This window comes from Ambystoma mexicanum, chromosome 3q, assembly GCF_040938575.1.
Source record: "Ambystoma mexicanum isolate Mex_15411 chromosome 3q, UKY_AmexF1_1, whole genome shotgun sequence".
Taxonomy (NCBI): domain Eukaryota; kingdom Metazoa; phylum Chordata; class Amphibia; order Caudata; family Ambystomatidae; genus Ambystoma; species Ambystoma mexicanum.
Window position 1 is genome coordinate 1,111,397,300 of NC_090926.1, and position 26,091 is coordinate 1,111,423,390.

Below are 26,091 nucleotides of genomic sequence, written 5' to 3' on the forward strand. Positions count from 1 at the left end.
AACTGTTCTGATTACTTGGTTAATTTCAACACTGTCTAATATCTTTGTATTCCTTGCAGCATTGGTATTGGCGGTGTGTGTTCTACCCGCTCTTTTATTCAATTGACACCTCTGTCTGTCCCAACTGAAACAGCAGAGAGGTACATTGTAGAAAAGAGCCCCTCTTTGAGGAAGCCTGAGTCTTGTACTCAGGGGAGCTGGGATGGAAGGCTGAATATCGATTCTTGTACCACCATCATCTCCAAGGGCACTCCTCCACATCTTGGTTCTATTTCGGAGTGGTGAGTAACAGCAAGACATCCCAAAAGGGTATCTACTTGCTTATCTTAAATCTGAGGAGGTGTTATGAAGTGTATTTTTATTGTTGCATATTGCCCTTTTTAAAGAAGGCTTACTTAAAACTGACCATTAAATATCTATTTTACTAGAAAACCTTGAGTGCAATTGTTTTGTATACTTGTAATTGTAGTCTCCCACAGGGTTACTGCCTCCAAACTTGCCTAACACATGGCAGATGACAACCACCAAAAACATGCAAGTTGAGTGATCTGCTAAACCTGCAGATGGTAGCCCACTCTAATTTCCAAAGCGCACTTGTGTTTCCAACAGTGTTCTTTTGCCTCATTCCAACAGCGTCTGCTTGACTGTTAAAATTAAAGCCTTCTGTACCAACTTTAATTGACACGCTAGACAATTTTAAACAAGACTGATTTCAAAGAGACGTGGTTACTTGAGGAAAGCTCAGTCCTCAAAAGCTTTTACTACTTGTACAAATTACGTTATTCTGCTTTTATACTGCACCAAATCACAATCGTAGTTGTTTCAGAGCGCCTGATCCACGTCCATGGCATATTGTGCCCCAACCCAGGGTGCTTTAAACCTTCGTCTGCATGAGGAATAGTGAGTAAAACTGAGGATGCAAGAGTGGGGATAATAGAAGGAGATTTGGGCAAAGCGAAGAGCTTTGTGCAAGAACGGATGTGTGTTAGTCCATCTTATATGGAGTGTCTTCTGGAGAAACTTAGAGAACGGATTGGATACATATGGTGAGATAGCACAAGTTATTTGGTTCCAAGGCAGTTTTGGAGGGCTACATGTTAAATATAGAGTAGTGTTGGGTGTGGGAGATGCTCTGTCAATCCTGGTAGAGTGGTTAGCTTAAAAGATATGCTGCATTCATTTAAAATTACTGCAGTTATTTCCCTGATGGTACTTTTGGGACTGCTGATTTAATTGAGGCCTTGAGCAAGAGTGGAACAGTCAGAGTTGAGATGGTTTTGTGGGGAAGGAGATCGCGAGGAAAGCCAAGGCATGTAGTAAGGTCCTAGAGCTCTCAATGTACTGGATGTAATCTGAAGTTTCATTGGTTTGTTTTCCCAGGCTAGGAAAAGGTTTGTTCCCTTTCTTCTCATTATTTCTTATGATATAATAAGGACCAGATATTATGATTCGGTGGCAACACAGGTTTCAGTTTCATTAAATACATTCCAGCTCTAAAGCTAATCAATATGGCAGCTGATGGAAGGAGGACCATTGTGATTTCAGTATTCAAATACGTAAAAAATAGACCACACACTACTGAAGATGGAGGGTGGAATCTCACCCCTGCCTCCCCTCCCACAAGACAAGAACCAGAAAAAGAAAACAAAGGAACCATAAGCATTCGTACCATTTCGGACCGATCCCCAGTGCTCCCATAATAGACAAGTATGTTGAGAGGTACCCACTCAGTCAACCCTATAGCCCAGGAGCAGTGCAAACATTGCCCAAAGTGGATGAGGAACCTCAAGACGCGACCAAAGACACCTCCATTGACAGTCTCGACTAAAGTGCCAAGAAGCCATGCATGACGTCGCTGGAGACATGACGACATAGCAGTGTTAGACATGAAACATGTGCCATCTGTTCATCGGGACACACCAAAGTACATGAACACATCCGTACAGTTCTGTAAGTAAGACAGACACACGTACATACTGCCTTTACTTTGTAATTCTGTCTTTAGCTTAATTCGCAGCAACGCAGAAACCGCAAGAAGCAAAGATCCTGAACCAGCTTGCAGAGGCTTATACGCAAATCAACCCTATGGCACTGCAAGAGCACCTACAGGGCCTGACAGAACCATGTACGACTAACATATGGAGAATATAGAATAGCACGATGTAGAAACCATTTTATGGCTTGGAAAATTACAAACTGGCCACAGACCCTCGGATGGAGTCAAGCTGAGCAAATTAAAGCTCAGAGGAGCAAGCGTGTGTGACGGGGCCTGCTGCCAATTATTAGGCAAGATTGTATTCAGTACCCTTTGGGTGCACTCCAACAACCCTGACCTCTTGGCAATAGGAACCCAACCTACAGTAGAAGTCTGCACTACACAGTTGGTAGCGTTTTGAGCAGCCAGTCTTATCTCAGGAGGGGTCAATGAGAGCTGTAGGGGAGTTGCAGAGTCACAGTGATAAGTATTCAAATAAACACTTGCACACAAGGTTTCTTGACTAAACTATTATTAATTTAACAGTCAGTTTGAGTAAGCCTTCTTCAGAAGGGAGCAATATAACAGTAACACTCAAATACACTTAAAAAATACACACTCTTAATATTTCTAAATCAGTAAGTACCCTTTTGGGATGGCCCACAGACACTACCTACACCCTCAGGTGAATTCAATAGTTAGGGTGCTGGTGACATTAATATATCACTGTTGCATTTAGGATCAGAGTTAAGAGTTTGTCAAAGAGAAAGGTTATTATGACACAACAAGAGATCTCACAAATTTCTCAAAGCAGGTAAGTACTTTTGTAAACCCCCCAATGCAAAGTTAGTTAACCCTTTCCTGGAAGGAAGACCAAACACATTCACAGAGGGAAGAATTCATTCAGGGAGCTAGGCTAAATCGAAGTCAATTTTAGCAAAAGTCTAGGTGAAACTGAAGCACTTCTCAGAGGTAGGTAAAAGTCTTGCAATGTTTTAAAAGTCTTTGTAGAAAGAATAATTCGAAGTAGGGCCACAAGCTGTTTAGGCTTGTTAAGTAAAGAAGCTGTCAGCAACTCTACAGAGCAACCACAACAAATCTCACCAGCAGAGAACAAGTGCAGTTACACGGCAAGAGGTAAATTCTCTTAGACTGTACAATACATTTAGGTTGAAGAAAAATGCAGCAGAGGACTTCTGTTCCTGTGCAGCTCTGCAGATCCTGGTATTCCTGTGCCTCAGTCGTGGGGACAAGAGGGATGACTTCTGGGGACTCCTGCAGTGGGATGGTTACCGACCGCAACCAGCAATCTTCAAACAAGTGGCACTTCAGTGTTTAAGCTCCTGGAGTCTACAGCAAATAGCAACACCGTGGTTTCTGGCGGTCGAGATGGGCTTTCCCTGCATCTGGGGTCCAGAACTCTGTTGAGGTGGCTTAGGCTCGGTCAGTCCTGCTTCCTGGGAGTCCAGAGGATCTTCCTGGAGCTTTTGGCCAACTTAAAAGAAACACAATCTGGTACTTCTCTCCCTCGCTTTCGGTTTCCAGCAGCAACTCTGGAAAAAAAACAGCTCAGAGAATGTCCAGGTGGCTTACTTTTGAGTTGGTGGCACCATTCAACTCTAAGGGAGAAGTCGTCCTTGCAGGGGCTCCTCTGTCGATACAATTTGAAGTTTCAGCACAGCAGCAGGGCTTCACCGGGCAAACCAACGGTCCAGGAGTTGCAGCAGGCGTCCTCTTCAAGTTCTTCTTCAGTTCCTTCGTCCTGTGTTTGACTGCCTTCCAAGCCAAAAACCTCGCCTTTTATTCAGGTTTCTCCCATTCATTCCAGCCTAGCTGTCAGTCACCCAGCAGGGCGGCTGTACTTGCCCAACAGTCAGCCGGCCAATAACTGCAGAGTGCATTTGGGTCTCCTAGGAGACGAAGCACAGTTTTGAGCACCTCCCTCACTTCCTGCCCCCACCAGACAACCTTGAGCCAGAGGTGGGCTTCACTTGTGAATCCCGCCGAAGGTAAAGCGAACAAAGTGACTAAACCTGGCTTGGCGCACAGAGTAAATATCAAGTACCACCTTTCCAAGAAGACACGAAAAAAGACGACTGGGCCATTTTGACAAAAATGGCACCCTTGGGTGCTTTACTGCAGCTTCGAACGTAGCCAGCAGTAAAATGCACACCACGGTAGTTAAAAGTAAACCACTGCCACCAGCCATTCATCGAGGAAAGAGTAACAAAAATGTTACATGAGAAGCTAGACAAAGGGGATACCAAGTACCCACCCGCCACCCTATTATAAGATAGTGTGTGCTGGGTCTAGAAAGTTACAAATGAAAGTAAAGTCAATTTACCTTTACTGCTCTTGGAAACAGTAGTTTATCCAAGAGAAGGTATTAAAACCTTTGGAAAATCTGAACGACTTCCCTGTGCCACTGCACTGAAGGTGCTGTGTGACAATGTAAAAGATTATGCCTATGGAGTTTGTCAAACTCCATAACCAAAAGACATACTTAAAAAAACACACATTAAAATACGAGAGAGTGGGAAACGGGGTCTCATTCTCTCCGGGTTAAGAAAAATCAAGTCCTCAAAATCCAGCAACGTTGCTGGGGGTCTCTTGGGTAGAGGAAATAAGCACATTTCTCAGAATTGTTCCCAACACCAAAGCCACCAAGAAATGAGTGACATTCCATTCCCTGAACAAAACCGGCACAGTAAATGCAAATAAATCAGTAATTCAGAACTCCAGAAGCCCAAAACCTGGTCTGAGCACATTACAAGCTGATAATGAACCAAAACTAGAAACTGGGAAAGAGGAGATTTCTCACGCAGCCAGACAGAAGCTGCAACAAAGTCGTTACAGAAGAAGCCGAACGTTGCATGATATGGACGGGCACTCAGTCTTTGGTGGTGCACATATGTTACAATGCAGACACATCGTTCTCATTACCTTGAGAAGGTACACTTCGAGCCGAGAACCAATTTGGATCCCAGGCATGGGGCGACCGCTCTAGCCAATCACAGTTCAGGACCCTAGTGGTGGGTAGCAAGGGGCAAGAACCAATGATCAGACCAGACACACTGCAACATTTAGATGTAGTAATAATGGGATGAGCCAGGCCTGGCAACTTGCATGGGAGAACCAGTGAACTAACATGTAAAGGTGTTGCTATAGGTGGACTACCACTCGACGCCCAATTGAATTGTTCAATAGGTTTCCTTGAGAGGGGCCCAGGTTGTGACGTCCTTATGATGCTGTATTCCATCAAAACTGGCCTGCAAGCCAGAGATCACTGATGTGCCAGGAGTTTTTCCTTGTGCTGATCCCAGTTTGCTTTTCCTATAATAAACCACAGTTGAACTAGTGGTGTGCCTGGGCCTAAGTTCCTTTTCGGTGTAGGTGTTGGGCCTTCCATGAGTAGCCCCGGACCTAGATGGGAGCTACACTACATACAAACCCCACATATACTTCAAAGGCTTGCAGTCTTGCTATAGCTTTCTGGCGTCTGCTGCAATGACCTCTTAATAATCCAGCATGGTTTCCTTCTCATTTATCCAAACACACCATTCCTTTGCAATAAGCTTTTGCACATTCTTGTTTCCAGTCACAGAGCAGGTTTTTCGATGGCAACATATACACTGCCATTTTAGATGTGAACCCAAGGATAATGAGCGATTGGTGGGAAGGTTAACATGTATGCAGAATATGTCTCAACCTGTGATGTGTCAGTATGCAGAGCTCAGTGGAAATTAATCAATATTTAAAGATCCTCTATGATAAATCTAAAATCGGGCATAATCTATTCCACTTGATGTGGATTAGCTACCAAACAATTGAACAACTTTTGAGCGAACATACATGTTGAAAGAAAATGGAAAACGCACCCAAAGGCAGGTTTGCTCATTTCATCATGTAGAAAGGTGACGAGTGATTGCAATATCGCATTGTGTGTATAATGCGTACAATGAGGCATACAATCCACTTTAAAACTGTTCCAGTTAATGTGTTTTACCCAAAACTTAACCGGGCAATCTAAGAAGTATCTTGTTAATACTGCTTTGTAACAGTCCATAACTCTTGTATCAACATCCGACTGCCTGTGAGGAAACCACTCGTCCTTTTTTGATAACCAATCCCGAGACACCAATCCCGGGTCAACAAAGGCACAGGTCCCCGATATAAATTAAGACAAAACGTATGGAATTTGTTACTTTACGCCAAATTAAGATGGGCATAAACAGTGGTTTATGCAGTGTTGGCATGGTGTAAACAGAGGAAGTGCGCAACTATCCATTGCTTTGCAAGTCTTGCCTCGATTTAGCAGATTGCTTCTTTGGGACAGTTGCACTTGCTCAGGACCTGGCGTCCTGAACATTGTGTCTGGAGATCTAATCAGTGCAGAGGCACACGTTCGCACAACAATGAAATACAACATCGTTTAGTAAAAATAAAAAACCTGTGTTCCTCGTTCAACCCAAGTGCACTAAAAGGAAGGATGAGAGTCTTTTCCTGAAGTAGAATTTCAATAGCTCAAAGAACCGACATGAATGAGGGATAGTTTCAGACCCAATATGGGGTAGCAAGGAAACAAAAAGCTGTTATCCTCTGCAGCAATTCCCACAAATTGAATTCCAAGCTGGTATATTAATATTCCAAGCAAGGGTCTAGGTCCCTGGCAGTCTACCACCCAGGAAAAGAGGCCTACCAGGATTGAGGATTCAGGGTGGGCGTCTTGCCAGACCAACTCTCATCACTCTGATGAAGTCTCACGAAAACTGGATGAAAAGGCGCCATGGAAAACTAGATTCTGGTATGCCAGAAATGTAAATGCCCATGCGCACAGAAGACAAACTACTATTCGGCTAATTGGGCCTGACGTGGAAAGTTTACAAATTAAGATATGGGCTGCTAATTATCAATCTATGTTACATGAAGCTGTAAGGTGAGTAATATGCATTTGACAGCAGAACGCAACAAAAACTGCATAGGTTTATTGGTAAATCGGTGCAATATGAAGGTCTTCGCTCAATCATTTTTCCTTCAAGAAATATTTCACCATGCTTATGTGAAGTCCTTCGATCAGCAGCAGAGTTGGAGGGTACCCAAAAACACCAGTTTTGATTCCCAGATAAAAAATGTCTTCAAAGCAATGAGCTACACTACATTAGAGGGAATCAAAATGTTGAGTACGTTATTAAAGAGACAAAGTTGCAAATGTCACAACAGGCGCTATTGTAGTAAATTAGTAAATTATGTTAAATGTTAAAGGTATTTGTAACGCGCACCGTCACCAACGGAGTTGGTCCCCAGGCGCTCTGGCGGATCTGCAAATGAGAAGGTAGGATGGGTTAGTAGGTGAAGCGGGAGTAGGATAGTGAGAGGAGTGGTGTTCTGTTGGCAGCTTCAACTCGGTATAGACCGGGTACTGAGCTTCGGTGCTAGTATTGGATCAATGTCAGTCCTCGTGTGCTGTTGGTGTTGCTTATGTGTTGTTACGGTGTTGTGAAGTGCGTGCGGGTTGTTGTGCGAGAGATGGTGGTGTGAGATTTTTGAGCGAGATAAGTCTGCAGAAATGCTGAGTTTTTTGATAGTTTGTTTGCATGAAGGTTAACAGAAGTTCAGAAATCTGTCCGAGTGTGGCACTCGCCAGTCCTCCCAATTTAAATCGGGTTGTGCAAAAGGGCTACGCCTGGCAGGGTTTGGTTTATGTGGGGCACTCCCTGTGCTGTTCTAACACGCTTTGTAGATGTTAAGATTGCTCCTCGCCGTTCTATTCTAGCCAGCTCTGTAGGTTTTCTAATGCTGATGGATTGATTAATCTGGGTAGGGTGTCTATTCTTCTCCTTGGGTGCTGGGTTGGTGTAGCGGACTCCTCTCAAGCTTTTTATCTAAATGCGTCTGCTGGTTTGGATATGGTCCGTCTGAGGGGAGTGGGTGAGACTGCTTTCGTCAGAGTATGTGATCAGTCTCAGGAGGTCTCCTTTTGTGGCTATTTCCCATGATAGCTTATGGTCTGTCATGTTGTCGGTTCTTTGGGTTCAGTGTTTGTCCGTTTGAGAGTGGCCGGGGTTGGTGTTACTTTCATTGTAGCTTTAGTGGGGTGGCAATTCTTGTGCGTTGCTGTTACGCTGTGAAGAGCCATGATTTGAGGAGTTTCCTGAATGCTAGGTGGTTTGTTGTGTTCCCTATATTCTTAGGTAGGTCATTCCAGGTTTTCGGTGCCTGTTGAGAGAAAGAGGATCCTCAGAGTTTTCTTCTGTTAGAGTTTTGGTTCCAGGCAGATGTCGGTGCTTGATCTCAGTGTTCTTGTCGGTTGATGTAGGCGTAGTTTATCGCTAAGGAATTCTGCGCCTTGTTTGTGTATTACTCTGTGCGTGATGCACCTGGACTTGAACTTTATTTGCTGTTTTACTGGTAGCCAGTGTAGTATTTTTAGCACGGGTGTGATGTGTTCTCTTCTGGGTACCTTCAAGAGGAGTCTGGCTGCTGCATTTTGTATGCTTTGTAGTTTTTCTTAGAAATCGTTCGGGCATGCCCAGGTATTGGCTCTTGGCGTAGTCTACTCTGGACATGATCAGAGCGATGATGATCAGTGTTTTGTTGGCGAACGACAGGAATGGTAGGATTCTTTTTGCTGCTCGCAGGAGGAAGAAACATTTGAGTAGAGAGTTTACTTGTGGCTCTAGGACGAGGTTGTTATCCGTCAGGACCCCTAGGTTTTTTACAGTTGATGGTGCTGGTGTGGTGCCAAGCTCTCTTGGCCAGGGGATATAGCCGATGTCTCCTCCCTTTTTTTGAAACAATCATCTCTGTTTTGCCTGGGTTTATTTTGAGGTGGTTGAGTTTCATCCAGATGAATATCTCACGAAGGCAATTCTCTAGTGTGTTTTCATCTCGGGTGTCTTGTATGTTGAAGATTATTGGAGTATCGTCGGCATAGTTGTAGCATGCGAGGACGTGTTTTCTGATGAGTTTGATTAATATGTACATGCAGATGTTGAATAGAAGCGGCGAGAAGGATGATCCTTGTGGTACTCCGCACATGGAGTCTCTAGGTTTGGATTTAAAAGGTTTCATCCATACGGTTTCGGTTCTGTTTGTTAGGAAGGATTTGATCCATAGTAGGGCGGTGTCCGTTATCCCTAGTCCTTCTAATCTCTATGAGGATGTCGTGGTTGACAGTGTCAAAAGCTGCGGAGAGATCAAGGAGAATCAGGGCGGTGCTGTTATCCGAGTCTGCGTTCGTTTTTAGGTCGTCCCATATATAGACGAGAGCGGATTCTGTTCCTCTCATTGGTCTGAAACCTACTTGTGCCTGGTCTAGTAGGCAGTGCTCTTCTATGAATTCTTGGGTTATTTTGTAGACGTACGTTTCTAGCAATTTGGCTATGTAGGGTATATTGGAGATGGGTCTGTAGTTGGATAAGTCCTCTACGTTTCCTGTTGTGTCTTTGATTAGCGACTTGATGTATGCTGATTTGAAGGCCTGTGGTACTTTACCTGTTAAGATTGAGAGGTTGAGGAGATTCCTTTGGTATTCCATGGAGATTCCTTGTTTGAGAATTGTTTTGTATATGTCCGGGGGGCAAGGGTCTTCAGGAGAGCCGGATTTGTTGCTTTGGTTTACCAGTTTGACGAAATCCTCAACTGATATTTCTGGGAAGCTTCGTAGCTTGTTTGGGTGTTCTTCGTCGGAGTCGCTGGGGATTGGGCTGTGATTGCTTGGACTGTTTTGTATGGTGTGTTGGATGGAGGTTATTTTGTTTTTGAAGTGGTCTCCTAGGTCATCACAAAGTTTCATCGATGGAATTGGCGTTTTGTTGCAGCCCGGTGGTTTTTTAATTTCGTTTATGATTTTGAAGAGTTCTTTTTGTGCGTTTGGTGCTATGAAGATTCGGTTGTCGTAATGTTTCCTCTTTGCTTTTTGTATTTCCTTTTTATATGAGCAGATCTGTTGCAAGAATTTCAATTTGTTTGAATGGAGGACCGACAACACCACCACCACCACTGCAGTTTCTAGTTTGTTTTTTTTCTTTTCAGTAGTGGGGTGAACCATTTTGCTGTTTTTCTTACGTGATGGGGTGAAGGGCTTTTCTTTGGCGATGTTGTCTAGAGTTGTTCCGATCCAGGTGTGGAGCAGGGCAACTTTTTTGTCTAGGTCTGCTTCTTCCATGGTTGTTGCTTGTGGTTTGCTGAGTTCTAGGAGCTCGGTTGGGTTTGAGTTTATGGTTCTCCAGTTCCTTTTCATCATGATCTGTGTTTTTTCTTGTTGCTTTTTTGTTGGACCGGCCGTTGCGATTATGAATGGAATGATGAAGTGGTCGCTCCAGAGTATTTGAATTGGGGGGTGCCGTGGTGATGAGATCCTTGTTGGAGAAGATTGCGTCGAGTGTGTGCCCTACTGAGTGTTGCTCCTTTGACTAGTTGTTGTAGGTTCATGGCTGTTAGTTGGGCGGTTAAGGATTTTTGTGTGGTTGTGGTTTCTTCGTCGAACCAGATGTTGAAGTCTCTGAGGATGATCAGGTGATTGTACTTGATGGCTAGGATGGCGATTGCTTCCGTGAATGCATCTATGAAAGTTGCATCGTAGGTTGGTGGTTTGTATATCAGTATGAATTTCAGGTTAGTTTTGGGGTTTACTGATAGCCATAGTATTAAGGATTCGCATTTATCGATGTTTATAGGACCTTCCAATTTGATGGCCAATTGTTCCTTGTGGATGATCGCTAGTCCCCCCCACCTCTTTTGGATTTCTCGTTTGCTTGGATGCATTTGAAGTCTTCAGGCAGGCAGTTGTTGAGGGTGGTCTTGTAGTTGTCGTCTAGCCATGTTTCGGTTAGAAATAGGATGTCTTTGCCTCCTTCTGATAGGTCGTATATTTCTGTTGAATGTTTGGACATAGACCTTGCGTTTATTAAGTTACAGTGGATTCTCTGGGTGTGATTTTGTTTAGTGGTTATTCGTTGTTCAAGTTTGTAGTTGTCTGGTCGTGGCGTTTCCACATCGGTGTTGGTAGGATGAACGGCGACGGCTGCTTCTTCATTGAATCGATCCAATAGGTTGGTAACAGGGCTGATCAGTCATGGTGTTTCTGCTGGGACGCTGCTCTGTAGAAGGTCAGCGATGGCTTCTTCATCGAGTCCGACTGTTGGGTCGGAGATAGCATTGCTGGTTGTCGGCGCTTCGTCGTATTGTGTGGGATGTTGTGGAAATCAATGGTGCCCCTCTGTTCTTGTGATGTAAGGGGTGGTGGGGTTGGAGCCCTCTCACTCTTGTTGAATGTTCCCATCTTTTTTCTGGGTGTTTTGGGAAATTCTTTGCCTGTCTCAAGGTTTCTGTGTTCAGGCGTCTTTGTTCCGCAGTTGTCGCGAAGGTGTGAGGTATAGGGATTTTTCGTACAGATTTTGTTCCAGTTATGGTTGCGTTCGGCGCGTTTCCTTCCAATGGGGCTGCTTCTTCTGGGTTCTGTTGGTGTTGTGTGTACGCGTCTCTTGTTGCACGATCTTGTTCTCTTTCTCTGCATCCTTTTCTGGGTCGGGTCATTTTTCGGTTTAAGGTGCAGGCGTAGTAGGGTAGTTGGTCCTCTATGCTGTGTTGTGCAGGCGTAGTGATCTTTTTTTTCCTTCTCTGGATACGTGGGGGTGCTTTCTAGCTCAGTCGGTCATTTGTCGGTGGGTAGGGTGCGTTTCCTAAGGGTGCACTGTAGGGGAGGTTAGGTTTTTGGCGGTCTGGTGGGATGTGACTTGATAAAGCTGGTTGGTGATGGGTTTCCGGGATTAATAGAGTACTGAACTAAGCACAGTTAGATTAGGGCCCTGTACGATGGGAGAAAGGCTTACACTTAGGAAGGTGAGAGTTCTGGACCTGACACGTGGATTTGAGGGTCAGCCGAAGCAGCGGAGCACGATACTAAGCACAGATGGACTCGAGGGTGCTGCACCGTAGGGAGGAGGCCCACGCCTAGGAGAGCAACCGGGAAGACTGAGCAACTGTATTTGAGGGTCAGTTGAGGTAGTACTGTCTGATACCAAGCACAGCTAGGTCTGAGGGTCAGTTGAAGCAGTGGGGCACGATGCCAGACAGAGCTAGATCTGAGAGTCCTGCACAGTGGGTGTCTCCCTTGGGTTCACTGCGGTGAGCTAGCCATGTAGGTTTAGGGGGCATGTACTGGTTGAGGAGTGAGTCTGAGGGCGCAGCTAGGACTTACTAAATATCTTACCATGCAATCTGGGCACAAAGGCCCAACTAGATTTGAGAGACCTGTATAGTGGGAGAGAGGCCTAACCATGCAATCTGATCATCATACAATGCAATTTGGAGACAGTACCCCTTCTAGATTGAATAGACCTGTATACTGGGAGAGAGGCCTATCAATGCAGTCTTAATGTCATACAATGCAATTTGGAGCCAGAACCCCTGCTAAATTTGAGAGACCTGTATAGAGGGAGAGAGGCCTACCCATGCAATCTAGGCATCATACAATGCAATTTGGGGACAGAACCCCCTTCTAAATTTAAGAGACCTGTATAGTGGGAGAGAGGCCTAACTATGCAATCTAAACATCATACAATGCAATTTGGAGACAGAGCCCCTGGTGAGCTGGGGAGACCCGTATAGGTCTACACAGAGGAAAGGAGTCTGTGCCTGGCTAGATTGGTACAGTATTAAATAATGATTAAGTTTGAGGGTGAGGGAACGGGATGCAGAGGGGGCTAATTACCCTCTTTACTTTGTGTTCGGTAAGTGGCTCGGAGTCTAGGGTAGAGTAGTTGCTCTACTCCTGACGTAGGCCACTCCTACCTTACTGGTCCTTGCAGATGGTTGACGGCTGGCCACTGCTTCCCCTGTAGACACCTGCTGATCCTTCTTGGACCTGCCTCTGTTGAAGCCGCCCTTGGCCTTAGGCCCTTATCCCTCAGGTTTGCATGGGCAGGAGGCTGCCCTGGGGGGAGTGGCGATGAGGGCCGAGTGGCGCAGTGGGTGCAGCGGGGCGGGAGTGGAGGGGAGAGAGACCAGGAGGAGGGTGCCGGGTGGGAGAGGGGCGCTTCTGGGGCCCGGAGGCCTAGTTTGGGCAGCAAATGAACACCGAGTGCCCAGAGATGGGCAGGTTCACCTCACGCCGGCTTCCTCGCTGTTGGTGGGGGAGCCGGTGTGAGCTGGGTCACTAAACTCCGGCAGCCACCGCAGCAGCGACGGGGAGGAAACTGGGGGCTGGGGCTGAAATTACACTATGCCAGTGGTCAAACACAGGCCCAGAAGGGTCAAGGCACTTGGTCACTCCACTGCACTGCCCGGATAGAAAGTGGAGTGCAGGTCGAGGTGCCGGGGCTAAGCTGAAAACACGGATATGGGCTGCCAATCAGGGCCGGGGGGGACGGGAGGGAGTTGGAGAGGGAGAAAGGACGTGGCAGCGACAGGGAGGAAACGGGGGGCTGTGACCGAGATTACACTAGGCCAATGGTCAAACAGGCCCAGAAGGGTCAAGGCACTTTATCACTCACCTGCACTGATCCTTTAACCTGGTGCACGGGTGATCTGCCCACTCGATGCGGTCCGCGCTATTATGCTACAGATTACGCACAGTCTCTCCTTTCACGTTTTGACACTCAGATTTAGGGGTTTTGTAATACATTTGATTTATAAAAGACATACTCCCAATGACCTTAAATTAAAATTACAAAAGGATACAAATAAGTAAAGCCACATGTTGTGGACTAGTTCAAAAATGTTCCTTGATAAAAGCAGCAGTAACAAAAGGGTGGTTGTATAGCGGCTCTGGGACTTGGTCCTACCTGACATGCAGATGCAGGTGAATTCCCCAATCCGGTCCAAGCAGGTAGCATCATTCTGGCAGGGCATGGACAAGCATTCATTGATGTCAGTCTCACAGCGGGGACCGGTGAAACCCTTGCCGCACTGGCACTGAAAGGAGCCCTGCGTGTTGACACATTTCCCAAAGTGCTCACATGGATTTGCACCTGAAAACAAGAGTGGAAAAAAGCCGGAGAGTGAATGTAAGAAATCCAATTCCCTCTACATCCATACATTGCCATCATCTGCCCTGACCAATATTATCAGTCTTCTCACTCAAAGGAGACTGGGAGTAGAGTAGTATGTTGTGCACCCTGCTGAGATTCTGCTCCTGCATGTGCTCCGTTGTAACTCCTCTGCAGAATTTGCTCTTAGGAGTAGTGGAATCTATGTGATCATTGTGGCACAACTGCACCAACGAAAATGTCGATGCCAATTACAGCACACAGTGATCAGATGGATCACTTTGCCTGCGTCCCCCGGTCTGCATCCCCCTACCTGACCCACCCCACCCCACTTACCTTTACGGCAGCACACTTGTGTGCGTCGCCGACTCCCTGCTTCCCCTGCGGCATCAGTTCCTTCCACTTACGTGGGTAGGAGCTGACACGGCAGGGTGCTTTTAAAAAAAAGTTGTCCCCCACTTACCACAATGGTAAGCGGGGGACAGCCCCGCTCTGCTTGGGCTCAGTAATGGGAGTCTGCAAAAATAAATGCACCAAAGATGCCGTAACTGGCGCAGTTACGTGGTCAACATTTTGGTGCATTTCCAGAGTAGTGTACCCCATTGTTATTCAGCTCCTCACCGATTTTGCTTCAAAGCATCCATCACTGTAAACTTGCACCAGAGGCTTGCTCCATATTTCTTTTGCTCCTAGCTGTGCCCTGATGCGCTTGTGCGCCCATGTGTTTTCTTTGCCCTGCAACCAGTAGTAAAAATTTTAAGGACAGAAGCGGGGTTGGCCCCTCCTGCCCTCTCAAGGGCTACCATTCAAGAACTTTACAACCTCCCCCCCCATGGCTCCTTAAACATTTTCATAAGGACTTCAGATGGGCTACTCAGAAGGCTGTGTAACGGCAGCCTCAAGAGTAGCCTGTTACCATGGCCACAAGACAGCGAAACAATTCCGAACACAATCAGAAGAGAAGCCTATGAGTTTAAAGGAATCCTCACAACACACCAATCCACTAGAAACCCAAGTGATTCCGAATAACCACCCAATGTCTGATCTACATCTCAACATAAGGCAGATTCTTGCCACAGACAGGAACAGGCGAGCTTAGATCTCAAGCTAAAAACACCACACCTAGAAGAGTGTGTGGCCATCTGGTCTGCATATATGATGATTATGTATATTAGGATGTCAAAGTTGGTGGTTGCGGATTACCATTTTGTTGAGGGCCGTCTGCATCTGGAGAAGACTATTAATGGGTTAGTGTGGTCCACAGTGTAATGTCTTCGTTATTGTCCAGGAAACTCAAGTGTGCTGTGCTTCTCCAAGCAGCTGTTTCAGCTGCAGAACACTTTTTAAGGTTGCACAACCAGTCTGCTATGTTGGGGCCGTGTGGAGATTTCCAGGATATTGCTATTCTGCGTTTGGCGTGTATGTATGCGAGGTCCTTCATATTAGATACATGAAGTGTGGTATTGGGGCACATGAAGCATTCTAATAGTCAAGCAGGAGGCAACAGCAAGTTTGTGGTCAGTCATGCTTTACTCAGTCTAGTCCACTTCACCCCAATATTTCGCAATAGTTGGTCACGACCAAAACATGTGTAGGAAACCGGCATCAGTGGCGTAGCATCTGGGGCAATGTTGTGTAGCAGCCCGGGGAAACTGGATTTATGGGTGACGAATAGCTGGATCAGTTGCAATCTAACGTTGCAAGATACTTTATGATACTTCAATAACTTCGCCCAGTCTTTATCCCGGAAGGGGGCACCTAGGTCCTCTTCCCATTTGCTCTTAATCGCTGAGGCCCCATGGGGTCCACTAGTCAATAGAAAGTCATATAACCTTGAAATTGGGTGGCTACCATCTGCAATGTCGTACAGGGTATTAACTACCGACTGTGTTACCATTGTTTAGCTACGTTGGCCATCTGCGGACAAGTACATTAAAAATAGTCTGGTGCAGCAGATACTGCCCGTGGTGTATGCCATTATGGTATACTAGTTCAACCAAGGGTATTTACGGAGGTTCCGCTCATCAGGTCCTCTATAGTGGCGACGCTGTGAGTTTCCCAGTATGTGCGTATACCCAGCCGAGCCTGGGGTCCCAACGGAAAAATGGGCTAGATGTATCTGCACTGAAAATAGGTCCATCAGTCCTATCAATTTGAGAACCCTGTCCCATATTTGGATGCCCAACGTTACCAGGTGTTGAGTGGGCCGAGGCTTCTTGTGCCACAAGAGCTCCTTGAGAAAGTGATCAGGTGTTGGGGCTGAAGCAGTTTGGCATCTGCAGCTGGCTTGTCTGTCAGCCAACCCGCCACAAACCACAGCTGTCCTGCAATTTAATATGCCTCAAAGTGTGGAGCCTTGAACCCGACCCTCGTCGGGCATATGTAGGGAGGATAAGGCTATTCTGCATCTGCCATTACGCCATAGGAATTCCTTGCATAGGGAGTCTAAGTTCTTGAAGGTTTTAGGTATATTGAAAGGGACATTCGCAAAATTATGTAGGAGCCTGGGGAGCACCACCATTTTCAACAGTGCGACTAACCCATAAGTGAGGGATAGTTTGGTCCAGAACTTCATTGAGCTTTTTTTATGCCGTCTAGAGCTTTTAGAGTATTGTTAGCGTGTTCTACTGCAGGGTCGTGATGTATGTTGATGCCTGGGTATCTGAAAGTGTCTGTGCTCCACTGCAAAGCTAGAACAGGTAGTCTGTTAAGGTGGGTTTTGGCTATGCTTGCATGTGGGCAAAGGGATGATTTATCCATATTGATTGTGATTCCCGAGTGCTGTGCGAAGGGCCCTAGAGTCTCTATAAGTTGTTCCAGGTGGTCTTCGGGATTTTGCACATAGAGCAATGTATCGTCGGCATGCAGTGAGATTAGATGGTGTTCCATCAATGTGAATACCTGCGCTTATGTATTCTGCCAGTAGGTATGCTGCCATCGGTTCCATTGTTAAAATATAGAGCAACAGGGCTAATGGGCAGCCTTGTCTCATACCTCTCTCCTGCTCCCATATCCCTGAGACATCGCTCTTGCCATCGGCTTGGTGTACACAAGTCTCACCCAGGTAATGAACGTCTGCCCAAAACCAAACTGGCGCAATGTAGCATATAGCCAGTCCCATTTAATGGAGTCAAATGCTTTTATGGCATCCAACGGGGCTCTCACACAGGGTGTGTCCCATTTTGCGCTGGGGTCGATTAAATGGTGCAGGTGCCTCAGCTTTGAAGACATATGCCTAGCGGGCACATATAGCGTTTAATCAGTGTGCACGAGAATATGGATTACCTTTTTCATCCCATTAGCTAGCAAAGCGGTTAGGATTTTGCTGTCCTGGTTTAGCATTAACAAGGGCCTATATGAGCTATACTCCAGAGGCGATTTTCATGGCTTAAGTAGAGGTACGATTATGGATTCTAAGGCCAAGAGGGAGGATACCCTTTTCATATGCTTCCGTCAGTTTATTCAGTAGATAGGGTGCAAGGTCCTCTGCAAATGCTTTATAAAACTCAAAGCAGATCTTCAGAGCCGGGCGTTTTCCCCTGATGGCAGTGACTGAATTATGTCTGAAAATTCTTCTAATGTAATGGGAGTGTTCAAGTTATTAACAGCTAGATCATCCAGTTGGGGAAGTTTTATTTCTTCTAGTACTTCCTGTGTATGTACGCTATGAAGCATAGGTCCTGCACAATATAGGTTGTGATAGTATTCCTGATAAACAGCGCCAATACGTTCTTGAGTGGAGCATGTATTGTCTCACTGTGTATGTATTGCGAATATAGGTGTATGTTCTGTCTTTTGTACAGCAAGTCCAGTAGTCAGCCAGGTTTGTCGCCTTCAGCGTGCTGTCTTTCAATGTATTTGGTGTAGCTATGCATGCCTAACTTTCCCCAGCATTCCATGCATTTTTGTTGCGAGTAACGTCTGGAATTCAGGTGGAGTGCGCCATATGTATAATAGCTGGAAGGATGATAAAAGTGCTGACAAGGACTGGTCTGATGGGGCAGGTCTATGGAACTTGGTGTCCGACCTGTCCATTTGCGGGTTTATAACACAAATGAGGTCACTGCACCATATAATCTTAACTCCCGGAATGGCCCAAGGTGTGGGTAAAGTGTTTGAAAGAAGGGGGATGTGTCATGGTTGGGGGTCGAAGTATTAATTATACAAGTATCCACACTCTCGAGGAACCCCCGTACCAGCTATCTGACTTATGCTGGATTACTTTAAAAAGGCACGGCAGGGCTGATCCAAATCAATACCCCATGACGTACACTGAAAATGGGGAGCGCACACAGTCTGCTCACCCCATTTCCTGGCAATTAATTCTTGCTCATCAGCCTTGAGGTGGGTCTCTTCTAGCAGGGCAATGTCTACTTTATGTGTTCAGAGGTACACATGGTCTCGGTCCCTTTTCACATAGCTGTTCAATCCACGGACATTCCACATAAGCAGTTTCAAGTTGTTGGCCATGTTAGGTTATTTATTTTGGTAAGGTCTTGTATACTGGTCCAGTCGCTGACTTTATGCCACCTTTTAATCATGGATATATGTAAGTAGCGATTCTCGTTTGACCACCAAGTTTCATATAAGGGGCCCGCTGGCCTTTTCCCTTTGGTGAATTCTGAAGGCCGGGAGTGTTGGAGGGTTTAGCAGGGTATCCACTGTTAGACACGATTCTATTCAGTACCCTTTGGGTGCACTACAACAACCCTGACCTCATGGCAATAGGTACCCAACCTTTGGTATAAATCTGGTTTGTAGCGTGTTAAACAGCCAGGCTTATCTCAAGAGGGGTCAATGTGAGCTGTAGGGGAGTTAGACAATTCACAGTGACAAGTATTCAAATAAACACTTACACAAGGTTTCTTATTAATGTCAGTTAGAATAAGTTTTCTTCAGAAGGGAGCAATATAACAGTAACTCAAATACACTTCAAAATACACTCTTAATATTCTATATCAGTAGAACAAGTTACCCTCTTACCTGGTAATGTTCTTTCAAGGGGGTGGTCCGACGACGTATTCCATACCTATGACACTAATCACCACAGCTGTGCTGCTTCGGAAAATCTTTCGGCGTCTGTCGATGACGTCTATACGCCGTCCTCTAGGGCCTCCGTCGAGCCGACGTCACCGGATGTTATAAGTAGGACGCACGACGCCCGTCGCCTCAGTTGTTTTTTCCCCAGAACGTGTGGCACCAATCTACTGCTAATATGACCACAGAAAGCCTTGCGGAAACGTAAGCTGCAATCGCATAAGAAATTCTGTAGCGGGGAAGGCAGGGAGGGAGGGATATGGAATACGTCGTCGGACCATCCCATCGAAAGAACGTTACCAGGTAAGAGTAACTTGTTCTTCGGGGGGATTGGGTCCTCCGACGTATTCCATATCTATGACAGACTCCCAAAGCAGTACCAACGTAAGTAGGTGGGAAAAATTAGAATATACAAATTTAGAATGCCCAATCAAATTGCAGAGTAAAGGACCGCCTTGCCAAAGGCCAGATCCTGCCCATGAATAGAATCAAGGGAGTAGCGACGTACAAAAGTATGGACCGAAGCCCAAGTGGCTGCATCACAGATGTTACGAATAGGAACACCCCTCTGCAGGGCAGTAGAGGCAGCCATACCCCTAGTCTAATGGGCCGTAAGCCTACAGTAGGATCCTTACCCGCCAGGCAGTAACATTCAGAAATCGCCAAGTTAATCCATTAGACAAAGTCTGCTTAGTCACAGCTTGTCCCAAACGCCTTCCAGCGTAACCAATAAAGAGCCGATCGTCCACTCTGACCCGGGATATGCGTGAAATGTAGAAACTTAAAGCTCTCATAGGATCTAACTTATGGAGCCTCTCCTTGTCCTTTCCAGGAGGCGGAGGAGGATAAAATGCCGGAAGAACAACCTTCTGGCTCAAATGAAATTCCGACACCACCTTCGGAAGAAAGGAAGGACGAACTCGAAGGACAACCCTGTCCTTATGGAACACAGTGAAGGGTGGCTTAACTGAAAGTGCTTGTAACTCACTCACTCTGCGAGCGGAAGTGACCGCAACTAAAAATACAGTTTTAAGGGTTAACAGTCTCAAAGGACAAGAGTGCAAAGGCTCAAACAGAGCACCCATTAGAAACTTGAGAACATGGTTAAAATCCCAACCGGGCACCTGGAAAGGTGATGGAGGGAACACATTAGTGAGCTCTTTCAGAAACTGAGAAATGAAAGTAATATTAAAATAAGAACACCCCTCAGACGAGCGCTTAAATATGGACAGCGCCGCCAGGTAACCTTTAATGGTACCCACTTGCAAGCCCCTGTGGGCTAAAGAAAGCAAAAAAGACAGAACTACAGGAATGTCACATGAAAAAGGATCCACATTCTTAACCCTGCACCAGTCGCAGAACTTTCTCCAACGGCAACGGTACAGGGACTTTGTTGCAGGCTGTCTGGCCGAAAGCAACACCTCCATCACATCTTCAGGGAGCTCCCAATACTTATACCTCAACCTTTCAGAAGCCAAGCGTGAAGGTTGAGGAACCAGACACCCCCTCCCATGAGAGCAGATCGTCTCGGTAGGGAATACGACGTGGAGGGCAGATGGACAAGTCGAGAAGGTCCGGGTACCACGCCCTCCTGACCCAAGCCGGAGCAATGAGGATCATCTGGGAACCGAACCTCGGCAGCACCTGCGGGATGACGGGGACTGGAGGAAACGCGTACAGCAGTGGGAAGGACCACTCCACCACGAACGCATCTCCTAAGGCTCCTCTTGGAGGAAATTCCCACGAGCTAAACCTTTCGCACTTCCGGTTGACAGTCGAGGCAAAGAGATCCACTTGAGGGATCCCCAAAGGGTGAAGATCTCCAGGAGAATCTCCTGAGCCAACTCCCACTCGTGAGAGATCGCTCTCTGCCTGCTCAGAGCGTCCGCCGTCTTGTTTTCGTCTCCAGCCAGATGAACTACTGAGATCGAAAGTTCCTGCTGGATGGCCCAGAACCAGAGCTGCATCGCCTCCCTGCACAGAGGGAGTGACCTTGCACCCCCCACCCCCCTTTTGTTGAGGTAGTGCATGGCCACTGTGTTGTCCGTCAGGATCAGGACATTCTTTCCTCGCACAGTCGGCAGAAAAGCCTTCATGGCAAGTCTGACGGCCCTCAGCTCCAACAGATTGATATGGAGTCTGGACTCCGACGGAGACCAACGACTGCTGACTGTCAGCTCGTTGGCATGGGCTCCCCATCCCGTGAGGGATGCGTCCATCACAATCGTCACCTCCAGCCAGGGCAGCCAAAATGGAGCCCCCCCTCATCAGATTGCCTTCGTCGGCCCACCACAGAAGGTCCTGAGCGACCGAGGGCGGCACCTGAACGGGGTCCGACATCCTGCCGGAGGACTGACCACTGCATCTTGAGAGCCCACTGCAAAGATCTCATCCGCAGTCGGGCCTCAGGCACCAGAAGAATGCAGGATGCCATGAGGCCAAGCAGCCTCAAGAACTCGAACGGCGGGAGACTCTGGGCATGTCGAAACATGTGTACCATCTGCTGAATGTGAAGAGCCCTCATTTGGGGCGGAAAACACTGCCCCAGGGACGTGTCGAGCACTGCTCTGATGTACTGGAGCCGCTGAGTTGGCGTCAAGTGAAACTTCTTAAAGTTGAGGGAGAAGCCCAGCTTGTGAAGGGAGTGGCAGGTGACGGACAGATCCAGGACTTGCTCGGGAGATCGCGCCCTGATCAACCAATCGTCCAGGTAGGAGTAGACGTGAATCCCCCTTTCCTGAGATGAGCTGCCACCACCACCATGAGCTTGGTGAAGACCCTCGGGGCTGAGGTCAATCTCAACGGCAGGACCCAATACTGAAAGTGCGAGTCGCCAACCGCGAACCTCAGGTACTTCTTGTGCTTTGGATGGATCAGCACATGAAAATAAGCGTACTTTAGGTCGAGTCCTGAAGTTGAAGGGCCTGGAGGACTTGAGAAAGAGTAACCATCTTGAACTTGTCCTTCCCGAGGAGCTTGTTGAAACTGCGCAAATCCATGATGGGTCTCAATCCTCCGTCTTTCTTTGAAATCAAAAAATAAGGGGAGTACCAACCCTTGTCCCTCTACACTACATGCACCAGTTCTATAGCGCCTTTCTCCAGCAGGGATTGAACTTCCTGCGCAAGGAGCGGATCCGGACTCAGAGGTTCCCTGGTGGATTGTCGTGAGGCCTCTGCCGGAAAGGAAAACAGTAGCCGTGGGCTATGATCTCCAGAACCCACACATCTGAAGTAATGGCACACCATTCTACGAGATGGTGCGCCAGCCTTCCCACAACCGGAGCAGCATGGGCCTCATGACTGAGCCGAAGCAGCTGCGGCAGTGCCTGAGGGCAAAGACGCAACTGCTCACGCGGCCTTGGTACCTAGAGTACCTCATTTTCCACCTCTGGCACTCCTACGGTTGCCCCTTTGACTTGCAGCTCCTCTCGATTTACTAAAGGACGAGTAATGGCGAAAGGAACCTCCCCTCCATTGCTCCCCGCCCAACGATTTCACTGCAGCTTTGGAGGTCTGCAACCTCTCAAGACTCTGGTCAGTCTTGCTCCCAAAAAGATGGTCACCATCAAAGGGCATGCTGAGGAGTCAGACTTGCACATCCGGAGCAAACCAGACTTCCGCAACCATGCAAACCTGCGCATTACGGTGCTCGCCGCCATGGACCGGCTGACGCAATCAACCATGTCCAGACCCCACTGAACGGATTCACACATGGCATCATTGCCATCCTGCACGATAGCAAGGAAACCATCCCGTTCCTCCCCTTCGGGAATATGATCAGCCGCTAGGGAACTACAGTTCCACAGAGTGTGCGTGAAACGAGACAAGGCACAAACTGAGTTGGCAGCCTGAAGCGCCATACCCCCAGAAGAAAATACCTTCTTCGCCCAGCCGTCAAAACGTTTGTCGTCCCCATCAGGAGGGATGGTAGGGTACGACGCCTGCTTTGCGGGGGCCGTAGCCGCCTGCACCACCAAACTCTCTGGAGTAGGGTGCCTGGTCAAGTAGCAGGGGTCGCCACTGGCTGGGCGATATTTCCTCGGCAAGGACTTGCTCACTGCCGGGAGACTCTCGGAGCAGTCCAAGCCACAGCCACCCTTCTCTGCAAGGCCATATGGAATGGCAGTACCGGGTCAGTTGGAGGACCTTGGTCCAGGATATCAGGTCATCCTGCTGAAAATCCCCAGGGGCAGACCAACCCAGGTATTCAGTGGCCCTCGACATGAGTCGCTGATATGAAGATTTGGCATGCGTGCCAGGCTCCGGCCTACCAAACTCCACCTCCGGAGAGGTGTCTAGACCACTGGCGTCGTGCAGCGACTGATGCAGGTCCTTAAGTTGACTGACCGGAAACAATGTCATGAGGAACCAGTGCAGGAACCTCACCTTCCTCAGACCCAACATCCACCTCAAATGTAATCTAGAGGCTGGAAAGAGGGTACAGAAAAAAGGCACAAAGACATGTTTAGCCTTAGCCATCGCCCTTCATGGGGGTGCCACCGTGCCATGGGGTACCTCAGACAGCCTAGGCGTCGACGACTTCCTCGGAGGCGGGGCCTTGAGAGAGTCCATTGACGACCTCCGCGTCAATGTCTTCTTCGAAGACTTCACAGAGTCTCGCGGTCTCGATGGCGTTGAGGACCGGGACCTGGAACGGGCATGCCTAGAGCAACCATCCTTGTCCGACTGGGACCTCGAAAGCGCCCGGTGGTCACGACTGCTCGAGCCCGAAGGCGGACGAGCAGTGTCTCTAGCGCGGCCTTGACCGGCGTCCTCAGACGGCGCAGCCGGACCGGAGCCCTGCGATTGAAAAATCACCAACATCTCCTTTTGGAACCAATCCCATTCCTCCGGAGTGGAATGCTTGTTGGGCGGAGTCCTCGGAAGAGGACGGGGAAGGCGACCTGTGACGGCGCTTCCTGGAGTGCCTCGAAGAGGCAGAGGAGTGGTGGGACCGACTCCCAGACCGATTACCCCCAGACTCACGACGACGACGATGCAGAGAGTCACCCCTCGAATCGTCGGTCGAAAGACCAGTGGAACGAGACTTCCGGGGCTTGGCCACCATACCGACCAACAGCTTCTTCTTACGCTCCCGCAAGGCCTTCGAAGTGAGCGATTGGCAGTCGACACAGTCGTCCATATCATGGTCCTCCCCGAGGCACCAGAGGCAAGGGGTGTGTGTATCCGTCAGGGACATCTTGGACCCGCACACCCGACACTTCTTAAACCCGGCCTGCGGGGTGGAAGAAGCCGAAGACGACATTCGATAGCAATGAAGAAACAGGTTCGAAGAACCAAAAGAACAGGATTTAGTAGAATCGAGGCGTGCCAAGATCTCCGAAGCGAACAAGTTGGTGGAAAAAACGGAACCAAGGCTACGGGCGTCCTACTTATAACATCCAGTGACATCGGCTCGACGGAGGCCCTCGAGGACGGCGTATCGACGCAGAAAGATTTTCCGAAGCAGCACAGCTGTGGTGATTACTGTCATAGATATGGCACCAGATACTTCACAAATCTGTATATTTGCTGTAGGACTCAGATTGTTACAGGTCCACAATAGCGCTGAGTTATTGACGCTTATGCTTTCCATATGTTTCCCTAACGGGTTATGTTGTGCATTTGAAGATAATTATGCATTGAAGACCATCTTGAGTTTTGATTTCACCATTTGTCTTTGTTTACATTGTTGAATTTTACTATATGCAAGTCTTCACAAAAGTTTAGTTTCTTCTGTTTTTTTCTTAATACAAACAATGTATATTCACAGCCCCTGATGTATGCGAGTTTTTTTCCTTTCTGGATAATTTTCATGGGCTATTCACTAAGGGATTCAGTCCATTAGTACCACTGTGATGGTTCCCCAATATAATTCATATGTGTTGTTTCATTTAATGACAACAATTGGTGTGAACCTTCAGAGTAGCAGTTCTACTTCCTTTTTGGTTTTATAGATATGGAATATGTCGGAGGACCCAGTCCCCTAGAAAAGACCCTTTTGGGATGGCCCACAGTCACAACCTACACCCTCAGGTGACTTCAAAAGCTAGAGTGCTGGGGAAATTAATATCTTACTGTTGCATTTAGAACATTCTTAGGAACTGGTCAAAGGAAAAGGTTATTAGAACAAACAAGAGACCATAAATATTCTTAAGCACGCAAATACTTTTGGATCAGCTAAGCAGAGTCATTCAGTATAACAGGTTAAGTCAAAGTCAACGGGAAAAAGTGTTATATGAGTCTTATATGAGCTGAAGTACTTCTGGTAAGTAAGAAAAGTCTTTGCACTATGTTTTAGAAGTCTGAAGAAAATAGGAATCAATTTAGGGCCACAAGTTGTTTAGGCTTGTGAGTAGTAGAAGATACAAGCAACTCTACAATAAGAGGTAGGTTCTGAGACCTTACAGTACCTTTGGATTGAAGAAAAAGTCCAGCAGTCGACTCCTGTGCAGCTCTGTAGATCTCTCTGTTCCTGAGCCCCAGTCGTGGGGACAAGAGTGTGGACTTCTGGGGACTTCTGTACTGCAGTGGGACAGTCACTGCTCGCAACCGGCAATCTTTCAAACAAGTGGCACTCCAGTGTTTCAGCTTCTCGCAACTACTGCAAATACCAACACTGTGGTTTCTGGCTGTCGAGATGGGTTTTCCTTGCTTTTGGGGTCCCGCACTCTGTCCTGGGAGTCCAGAGGATCTTCCTAGAGATCTTGGCCAACTTAAAAGCAACGCGCATAATCTGGTGTTCCTCTCTCTGGCTATTCGGTTTCCAGCAGCAACTCTGTGGAAATGCAACCAGCTCCGAGAGACTGTCCAGGTGGCTTACTTTGGAGTCAATTGGTCCCACCAACTCAAAGTGAGAAGTCATCCGTGTAGGGGCTTTTCTGTTGATACGGATTTGGAGTTACAGCACAGCAGCAGGGCTTCAACAGGCAAACCAATGGTCCAGGAGTTGCAGCAGGCGTCCTTTTCAAGTAGGTCTTCGGTTCCTTCTTCCAATGGTCGACTGCCTTCCAAGCCAAAAGCCTTGCCTTTTATTCAGTTCTCTCCCATTCATTCCAGCCTAGCTGTAAGTCACCCAGCAGGGTGG

The 26,091-nt window shown here is 47.4% G+C and overlaps 1 protein-coding gene across 1 annotated transcript in view; it reads right to left on the reverse strand.

Annotated features, from left to right (window-relative positions):
* LOC138447652 (neurogenic locus notch homolog protein 3-like) overlaps positions 1-26,091 on the reverse strand; it is a 536,025-nt gene that overhangs the window by 300,096 nt on the left and 209,838 nt on the right. Inside the window, exon 8 of the mRNA XM_069603876.1 lies at positions 13,762-13,947. Coding sequence (XP_069459977.1) covers positions 13,762-13,947 — 186 coding nt within the window. The remainder of the gene's footprint in view (positions 1-13,761; positions 13,948-26,091) is intronic.